General features: G+C 43.3%; 1 protein-coding gene across 1 annotated transcript; it reads left to right on the top strand.

Annotated features, from left to right (window-relative positions):
- The first annotated feature begins 3,781 nt into the window (after nt 1–3,781).
- Nucleotides 3,782–5,101, top strand: LOC134601862 (nuclear factor 7, brain-like). Its single transcript, XM_063446365.1, has one exon. The coding sequence runs from the start codon at nt 3,782–3,784 to the stop codon at nt 5,099–5,101; it is 1,320 nt and encodes a 439-aa protein (XP_063302435.1).
- The last annotated feature ends 5,652 nt before the right edge of the window (nt 5,102–10,753 follow it).

Genomic DNA, 10,753 nt, shown 5'->3' with positions numbered 1-10,753 from the left:
CGACAGCATGGTCGAATGATGCATACGATACGGAGCACAAGGCCTCATCGATATCATCATTTACTGACGCCCCTTTCGGGAATGATAAATGATGAATCAACCTAAACTTACCCGCCTCCTTCTTGGGGACTACCCCCAGCGGGGATACCCTCAAGTCAGGCAGCGGCGGAGCCTCGAACGGCCCAGCCATCCTACCCAGTTGCACCTCCTTCAGCAACTTGTCCCTCACAACTCCCGGGTGTTCACCCCCCGACTTGAGGTTACTGCATAACCTCCCCACATCCCTACTCTGAAACGGTATTGAAAAACCCTCCGTAAAGCCGTGCCATAAGAATTCAGCGTCCCGACGGTTACCGTACTGTTTTAGCCACGGCAGCATCTCGCCTACTTTCACCGGGGTTGCCCCCCGCGGCAGCGGAGGGGGCCGACGCTCCAACGGCTCCCGCTCCTGGTGCAGACTTACCTCGCTTAAAACACCGGCTGGCTCCGTGAGCACCCCCACAACCTGAGCACTCGTGTTTAAACCGGCACGACGCACCCCACTTACATTGGCCCTCGTTAAAGAGCCAACAGAAGCCTTTCTTTTGCCCGGCCGATGCAGGACCCCCAGGGGCCGCACCGGCCGTCCCTTGAAAGGGCGCAGCCTTTTGCGCCATCATGAGCCGCATCCAGAGGGGAAGGTCCATTTGATCCCACCGCATGCTGGGATTCGCCGCTAACCTCTGGCGAAACTGCTCATCGTACCGCCACCAGGCGACCCCGCCATAGGTCCGGTACGCTTCCCCAATCCCATCTAGGTAGCAAAACAACTGGGAGCATTTATCCGGCGACTTTTCCCCTATCACGCTGGCCAGGATACAGAAGGCCCGCAGCCAGTTCCCAAACGTTTTAGGAATCTTCCGATACCTACGCTTTTTCTCCTCCTCCTCCTTCTTTGCGTCCTTCTTGTCCTCCTCCTTCATGTCTAAGAACTCCTCCAGCGGGAGCAAGGAAAAAACTTCCACAAACTCACCCTTCCAAATTTTCTCCTTGATGTCCATTTTCAGATGACAACCTAATGGGCCCGAAAAAGACACGTGTACGTTTTGCCGCGCAGCGTCGGTAATTTCGCCCCCAATACCTACCTTGTCCCCCGACTCCTTACTAGTTTCAGACCCAGATAACCCCACTTCGCTATCCAGCGTTGGGCCCACGGCCCTACCTTGTAACCCCTGGCCTTTCTCACACGTCCACACTCTCCCAAACTGAGGTGAAGCCATTTCCCCACCCGCCCATGAATCTAAGAAAGATTTTAAGCAATTCAATAGTGTTCCTGCGTGTGGTGTAACAGTTGACTCACCGCCTGAGCCCGAAGCCGCAGAAGGCTGTGGGTTCGTTTCCCGTCCGTCCGCCATGCTTGGCTCCGGAGCATCCAATTGGCGCCGACTCCCGTCAGCCTGGCCCTGCCTCAGGACCGCGGGTGTAGTGCTGCGAGACCTGCAAGGAGAACGACACCTGGGTAGTGTGTCCACATGATCACATACCCGCCCAACTTCCTTATGTTCCTGCCTGTAGTTCCGCACCATATCCCGTCTCCCTGCCTGGCCCTCCCGGCCGTAAGCACTGCGCCGCTGACCTGGCGAGCTCCTGCCTGATGACCCAGACGCACTGCGCCGCTGCCTCCACCTCCGGTCCCTTGAGGCCGATCTCCTTCTGCTAAACCTGCTTGCAGACCTGCTCCTTTCTCTACCCCTCCACCCGTCAGCCTGCCTCCTGTCATGCCTGGCACTGACGCCGTGCTGCTCCCTGCTGCGATGCGGCCTAGGGCTCCGCGAGAGACCCCTCGGTCCCCGGGAGCCGCCCCTGCGGCCCTCCCGCTCTCTCCCAGCCCGTCCTGTCTCCATGCCCTGAGCTGAGTCCTGGGAGCTATCCCGACTTGCTGAACCTGGCCCCTTTTGGGCCGCCTTGCGAACTGGGGATTCCGCCTGTCTATCCTGGCGTTTCCTGTCTGCTAAAGCCGCGGGCCCTGCCGGCCCCAATGTACCTGGCTGAGCGGACCCGCCGTCTGCGTCCCTTGTGCTGAACCTGGCCCCACTAGAGGCCGCCCCCGATGTGTCCCCTTGCCCAGGGGCTCCCCCTGCCATCAGGGGGACCGCCTGATCACTAGAGGCCTCCGCTCTGCCCCCCGCCCGCTGCCCAGCCCCAGCGCCATTCCCTGACTCACCGGGCCGCAACCGCTCACTGCTTCCACCATCCGATCTGCTCTGGGTCCTGGCTCCAGCCGCAACCGTCCCGCCTGCCGCCTCCCGGCGGGGCGCACACCGCGTGGTAGGCCTCGGCCTAGCTGCTGCCCGCGCCCGGCCAGCACCGCGTCGGACCGACGGTGCCGGCCGCGGTACATCCACTCCGCTGGGGCCCGCTACCTCATCCAGGGCCCCAACAGACTCCGCTGACGGGCTCCTCCGTCTGCCGACTTTGGGCTCCATGCCCGGGCTCAGCCGCTGGGGCGGTCTCGCCCTCCTCATGGAACGCCGTGCAGCCGCCGCAGGGGTTGTAGGGGGGGGACCCTGAGCCCCCAGTTGCTCGTGAAGCCAGGCCAGTCCTCTATCCCGCACAGCAGCTCTCACTCCCTCCAGGATTTCTTCCATTGATGCCATGATCTGCAAGACAAAAGAAAAAACCAACACAGACCTGCCAAAAACAATTACCAGGTAAGTGTCAGTTTAGTTAAAATGTCCCTTAGTCATAAAATGGCCGCTTAATATACTCCTATAGTCCAACCCCCATTTACCCATAACCACACCCCTTTAACTGGTTACTCCCCTGCCTACTCCTGGCTCTGTCAAGGCCCACTCCCCTGACTGCGCTGTTCCATGGGCTACAAATCCGTCCTTCACTATTAACCTCCCACCAATCACTCACTGCCTTCCCATTCTCTCAACACTCCCAGACATACCTAGATTACTATATTTCCAATCCATCTCTCCCTATCTAACTTTCCATCACTCCAATCCATCCATCTCTGCCCCCCCCCCCCCCCCCCCCCCGGTCAACTGACCTGCTCTATACAGCTCTTTGACAAGCCTTGGAAAGCAGCAAGCATTGAAGCTTCTCAATGAGAAACCCCTGGCTGGACTGACAGTCTGTGTTGGTAAAATAGGGGATTCCTTGCGAGGGCTATAAACAGCAGGTCTACAGCTTTTGCAATCTTTTCTAATTTAATATCCCAAATACAAACAGGCAGGAAAAAAATGCATGCATGTATTATTAGGGCCATATCTACAAAAAAAAAAATACAAAATAAAATATTATATATTAGGGTTCTGGAAACCTTTGGTCTTGTGTGTTATTTTCAAATTAAAACATTGAAGCATAGATTTTTATGGCAAATGAGAATTTAAAGCCTCATCAAGTCTGCCCATCACTCCAGAACTACTCAATGGTATTGTTTTTTTCTATTAGCCAAGGATCATCATGTATATATTACAGTTTTGCATCATCCCTGAGGTTGGAATTTCTAACCCTCCCCTATCTTCACAGATGGTGACATGTTTCTTTAACCTGTGTGTATTTAATTAGGGCTTTCAGTTCACTCCCTGGTACACCTGTTGCCGTAGCTCTGCATGTTTTGCAGTTCTTGCCTCTCACTATCCCAGTGGAAGGGTGACGATCTGATAGGTGTTACTTCATCTGTAAAAGTATTTCTGCTGGTTTTTTGGCATTGACTTGTGGACGGGGGAATCAAGGAGCTGTGTATTGAAGATCGATTCGTTTTTGCACAGGGTATTCAAATAACAAGATCATGGCTACTGAAAACCTTGGGGACTCCTCGCAATTAAAGCTGAAAAGTCACAGATGTCTCTACTGCAAGGCAGTAGGTAGCAAACTGTGTCTAGATTGTGAAGCCTATCTTTGCCGTGATCACCTAGAGGCCCATAATTCGGTAGGACAGCACACCCTAACTGAATTGATCACTGACATGCAGACAAGAAAGTGTGCTACTCACCAAAAACTCCTAAAATATAACTGCTGTGTGGATAACGTTTATGTCTGTGAGTTCTGTGTTGTAGTTGGTGATCACGTAGGACACAATGTGGAAGTAATAAGTGACAAGTCTGTGGCTGTGAAGTCATCACTAAAAGAACTTGTGGACAATCTGATCGCGCAGTGCAAAGAATTTGAAAACCATATTCGTGAAGCAGCGGCCACAAAGGATGACATCCATAAAAGAGCTGATGATCTACAAAGACAAGTCACTATGATGATTACAGATCTTAAACAAGAGCTGGAAGGTGAGGGGGAGAAGATTTTAAGTGAAATTAGAAATCAAGTACAGGAGGAAGACCTTAAAATCCATAGATTTTTGTCAAAAAAGAAAGAAGAAAAATTAAAGCTGATTGCCCAAGTGGATGAGATCAGAGATTTTTTAAATACTACCGACCCGATGACCATTTTGGAGAAAGGAACTCCGTCAATTAACAAGACCAAAATGTTAATAGACGAGGTTCAAGGTAGACTGGAAGATACAGGATTGAATGTGTTATTGGTAACAGTGCATTTAGAGTCTGGGCTAATCAAGGTAATAAAACGTATTCCACAACTTCAAAAAAACCATGGTTTTGCAGTGCAGAACTTAATCCATATAATGCTGAGGAACGCAAATGATCCGACTGAAGGCCAAGCCTCTGAACTTGGAAGCCTGATGGACTCCTCACTGAATTCTAAGGAAAAACATTGTACGTCTCTGACCTATAGCTCCACAGCCATTTCATCAGGACAACATTATTGGGAAGTAGAAACCAGTGACTTGCCAAGTTGGAGTGTTGGAGTGTCTTACTCCCAAAACAAAGATTGCAATTTGGGAGATAATGACGATTCATGGTGCATGAGTTACTATAAAATGGGTCAATATGCAGTGGTTAACAATGGTGTAAAAACATCAGTGAGTACCAGCTCTCCTATTGAAGCTTTAGGAATATATTTGGATTACGAAGCAGGAAACTTGTGTTTTTTTCAGCTGGCGAACCCTATCAAACACCTACATACAGAGTTTGCTACCTTTACTTCTCCTGTTTATGCTGCCTTTTCCATAAGTAAAAAAGGCTGGATAAATTTGAGATAAAACAACGTGGTCATAAAGCAAATTGGCTATAAGCTGCTCCTGTGTTCAGTAAGCCCAAAAAGCACTGCATCCTCTATGACAGGGGTCCTCAAACTCCGGCCCCCCAGATGTTGCTGAACTACATATCCCATGATTCTTTGAATTACATTGATAGCCAGAGAATCATGGGAGTTGTAGTTCAGCAACATCTGGGGGGGGGGGGCAGAGTTTGAGGACCCCTGCTCTATGACCTCTTTGTAGCTGGGGGTGGGGGCAGTGGGAAATAAATGACTGACAGTAAGTGTGTGTATGTGGCATTGTGTATATGTTTCTGTCAGTGTGTGTCTCTGAATAATTATTTGTGTGTCTTTGTGAGTATGTATGTGTTTCCAAAAATGCTGTTTTATATATGTGTTTACAACTCTTTATCACTTTGCCTGTAAAATTGAATTTGAGTGTGTGTCTGAGAATGAATGTCTGTGTGAATTTGTGTTTTTGTCTTTGAATATATATCGGCAGACAAGAGATCTGCAGCTTTTGCGAGCTGATTTAGATATACTCTTAATAAAAAAATGCATTAATACATGCATGTTTTCATTTGAGGTACCTTTCAGGTAAATTGAGTAGGTGAAATGAATTAATTTTTTTACATTGAGAGAAGTTGAGACAGCAAGTTGTTCATTGACACACAAAATGCCTTATGAGGTAATGAACTAATTCAAGTTCTAACTTCTAAACACTTAAACCACTTTAACTATTAAACACATAACTATTGTTGATGCTTCCTATCTCTAAAATCTAGTATGTGTTAACTCGAACAAAGAGGGACTTCCATCTCATGGTGAATGAGGACAAGAATTAAAGTCCAGATCACAGATCACCTTTTGTCAGAGAAATATGAAGGGGGGTTAATATCACATGGTCTGACTGAAATTAAGTTAGAAGGATAAACATTGTAAAATATATCTTAAATGCAAAGTATAACAATTATACTAATCATGTTTAGATTTCTATATATATATATTCCTCTCTAATAAATATTATCCATGTATGTAGTTATAGGACACACTTGTCAAACATATGTATAAAACATATTTATTTAGAAGTGTTGGTACCCGATTAAGAATCTATTTTAAAATCTTGAAAAAAATGAATGTTTTAATGTCATTTATATTCATAAACTTTGGAACTAAGACATGGTCAATTTACCAGAAGAAAATATATACACAAACAAACTAAATTGAGTGATTTTCCTTAATGCCTGGAATAAGGATCATATGACTACATTTATCTATGGCCAAAGACTAAAATAAATACCCATGTACACGTGTCAGCATAATTTTAATTTACCAATTCTAGGAAATGTGAATAAATTGAAAATCATTTATCAGAGAAGAGCTACGCCTGGAACAACTTTGGTAAAAGTCGGTGTAATTTATTTGATGATAGGCTCTAAATTATCATATATTATACCCATCAAAATCTGATTGTAGGATGTTAAATCCATAGGTGTGAGCTACCTGAGATATGGAAACAAATGTAATCTTAATGGTAAATAGAGGATATAACGCTCTTTAAAATGTTAAAATGTATCTCTCAAATGAATTATCAGTCTTTTTAATATAATGACTCTCTTGATTGATCACTCCCTTGTATTGTCACTCTTTAATATGATCAGTCTATTGAATCATCTCTCTCTTTAATGACTCACTACTTATTATTTTGAACTGATACTCTGAAAATCTATTGTCTTGAATTTATTTCACCCAACTATTAAACTTTACTATTCTTATTAACTATCTTAACCTTACAGCTAGTTATTTTCCATTTATTTTTATTTTTTTCTTTCAAAACTGAATTCCTTATCCATTGAGAAGGGGAGGAAAACCATTGACTAATTGGTAATTATAAATCATATTATATTCATTTTTTTCATAGGTATCAAAATGATCTGATACAACATTTCGAGTAATATATTATCTTTTTGGGGAAATTAATCTCTGTATATTTAAAATCTGTGTCTACAGCTCAGATTTTCAAATTTGTTTGTTGAAATTCAGATATTAATCAAAACCTATTATCTCGTATATACCCGTAGATTTGCTTAGTGAAGATACAGAGGTTACTTTAAAAAAAATGTGAACACTTGTTGATATTATCTTAATTGTTTTGTTCTACATAGTATTATTGCAAACCAATTTAGCGAAATATGTTGTTTTTTTTTTTTTTTTTAATGTCTTTGCATGTTCTCAATTTGCAATTATAAGAGCATTTAATTGCTGAGTGGATTGGAAAAAAAATATTTTGCTTGTAACCATTTGTGGAAATAGTTTGTTATTATTAGAGATTGTTTATACAAGTGATTGGTTCTTTGTAGAAGCAGCAAATGTGGGTCATTTTCCTGTTTAAACTCCTGGAATAGTTAATGGTTTATGATTCATTATTGCAGGAGATCTTGCAATATGATACCATGTCATATTATGGTGAAGAATATAAAATGCTAATGCGATATGTTATGTTTAGTTATTGCATTCGTTGGTGATAAATTATTTGAGCCAGTAACTACATTCCTCATTATCCAGATTTCATTATCTACAATGGAAATTATATTATGACATGTTTGAAGCAATTGTCTTTGTTAGATGTTGTGTGATCACTGATTATGTCACTATCCTATAGATTGCTGTTGTCACAATACATTATATATTTAAGAGATGTAGTTATTGTATGTTATATTGTATTGAATTATACAATTAAATTGAACTAGAATCATATATAAAATAGTAGGTATCTCTTTATGTCACAATTGTGGGTGAAGTCCTATAATAATTAATATTGTCATATTAATATTTATATTACTAATAATTGTGTTTAATATTAATGAATAATTATTATTATTCCCCCAGTTCATTCTATATCCTTCTACACATTACTGCCCCTATACCCCCTACTATAGCCACATTCCCCCACCACAGTCCCTGTCCCTCAACATTACAGCCCATATCCCTCTCCCCACACACACATACACTACAGTCCCAATTTCCCCATTGCACACTCTTTAATCCCAAGCCTCTTTTGTCTTGGGGCTGCAGAGTGTGAAGCCCAAGCCTCTATCCCAAAATCACACTACTGCCTGTATCCCCCTAAACACACCCCACAGACCCATATCAACCACAACACACACACAAAAACCCCTATCCACCCTAACACACACTACAGATCCTATTCCCCTAAACACACTTTTCTGGCTTTATCCACCTACAGCCCCTATTTACATGCACATGCATACAGTCCCATTTACAAACAACCCCATAACAGCTTCCCTCCCACACTTGCCACCCTACGAGCATCTTTCACCCAACACAAGAAGCCACACATACGAACACACCATCTTCCAGCCCTGTCCCACATTTTATCCAACAATCCACCTAGTCAAATTCACCATTCAATCATTCCCTAAACTAGTCGCATTAACACATCCAATCGAATGCTCCGAAGTTTTGCATATATAAAATGCATTGAGGAAACTGGCCTTGGGGAAGCAATGATGGCAAAACTGGTGGTGACAGCAGGTGTACGTTTTTAACCAGCGGCTGTCAAGTACTAATAAATACTAGAGTCGGAGACCAGCAGTTTGGCATTGTTGAAATCTAGCAGTCAGACAGTTTGCGAAAGGTTTGACATCTTACCTCAGTTTCCATATGTGCCAATCACTTCTGCATGGAACTTCTATTAACTCTCTTGAGCTAAGTCCTAAATCCTAATATGCAGGGCCAGCCTGTCAGCAGAGAGCCTCAGCTGATCGCTGTCAGGCAATGAGCTTAGCCCACCTTCACTGGACTTAGCTTAGAGCTTCTGCTTCTCATAGAGTCAGAGAGTGGTGTCCAGCAGACCCTAGCTAAAAGTCAAACCATTGGCAAATGGTTGACTACTTACAATGGGTGCTCCAGGGCTTCCTGTCACCAGAACCATAACAGTAGTGTTCATGAGGCTTGAAGAGTTCCTTTAATGTTGTATTGGTCACTGAACAAGTTAACTATAACTACCAAGTGAGTAAATGTTAAACCTGGCTAGTAGCATAGGACTAGGAATAGAAATGTTGAGCCTTGCTTAGAGATTCTATTTTATGTGTACTGTAACAAAGGAACCGTCCAGGAGCCATATAAGAACTCTGTGGTGACTTCTTGGACTGAAGTTAGTGTACTTGCATGCTGATTCTATGCTAAAAGGTGTGAAATATATGTTGCTTTAAAATTAAATAAAATCATTTTCATTTTAAACTGAATAAAAGTGTCTTGTCGTTTTTATTTAATATGGAATTACCATACAGCCTGAACTATTAATTCTTTATTAAATACTCAAACTGAATGTGTTGGAATTTCACCGAACGCACTCAAAAGAAATCATAAGACAAAGTAGGGAATAATAATATTTTTTATCAGGTATTTTCCCTCCACTTGACACTAGAGACAGCTTTAAATGAAAAACGCGTTGTCCACAGAGTCTCCGGTTGTCTCACAGGACCCTCTATACATGTCACTGGACAGCATCGGAGCAGAAGAGGAACCCCTTCTAGATGGACATGCTAGTAGCCATGAGGGACAGCTTCAGCTAAATAAAACCTACCTTCACCTGCACTCTCAGGCCACCACAGTTCAAGAGGCGATGAGGGACACTTGAATTTTAAGGGTTTAGCCAGGGTCGGGGCTGTTTGGAGACATTTTAATAAAAATGCATGCAACTTACAAGTATTATTGCTGTGGATACCCTGTTATACACTCAGATACACCAACAATATGAAGCTATTAGAAAAAAGGGACATTAGGATAGAAAAGAGGGACAGAGGGATTAGTGCCCAAAATAGGGACTGCCCCTCCTAATTTAGGGGTGGTTGGGAGCTATGCTATCGGGTACTCTTTGCAAAATATGCAAAGACCACAGAGGGTGACAGAGCCATTTTAAGGCCATGTAAGCAAATATTTTTGATAGTCATATTGTATATACTGTGTAGTCATCCTTAATATTACTCACAAAGCAACGAGGCACGATAAGATTTATATTCATGCAGATAGCTGTACGTAATATCTCTTATCATAGAAATGATGTATTCAGACTTTTCAATATGCCTAAAGAATTACAGCTAAAGTATTATAATTTACCGCCTTACTTGTAACAGTTTTTGGTTGAATGCTGAGGGGGTGAGCGTTAAGTGTCAGACCACTCAAACAGCATTTTATTGCATAAACTTGACAATTATTTCAGTTGAAATTGTTGCTATGGTGAGTTTTCTTGCTGTGTTACTCTGTTGTACGAGTATACACACAAAATATTCTGAGAGGAAAAAAATTGGAATATCAGCATAAAAAAAAGAGTAACGTGATTTAGGCTCAGACTAGGGAATTTCCTTCCTAAGACGTTTATTTAGGAAGTATGAATAGAAAGCTCATTAGAATCCTTCTTCGAAACAACAGACGACAATGTTCAGCCTTCAATTATATGATATCTGAACTGGAGCCAAATATCTTTATTACCACTGTGACAAGACCAATCTCGCCACATTGCATTGGAGGAGCCTGGTTGCCCGCCTGCTGCCTTTGGACTATGGACCAGACATTAAAAGACTTATTTTCCCTGCAGAAAGGCTTATTCGTGCCTTTTCTGCCGGGGTGTTCG

Source organism: Pelobates fuscus, chromosome 3, assembly GCF_036172605.1.
Source record: "Pelobates fuscus isolate aPelFus1 chromosome 3, aPelFus1.pri, whole genome shotgun sequence".
Classification (NCBI taxonomy): Eukaryota; Metazoa; Chordata; class Amphibia; order Anura; family Pelobatidae; genus Pelobates; species Pelobates fuscus.
Note: the sequence above shows the minus strand (reverse complement) of the source record. Positions and strands in the feature narration are given on the sequence as shown.

What these genes read in the sequence shown, in the direction of transcription:
- LOC134601862 (XM_063446365.1), top strand. Translation starts at nt 3,782, where the DNA reads ATGGCTACTGAAAACCTTGGGGACTCCTCGCAATTAAAGCTGAAAAGT.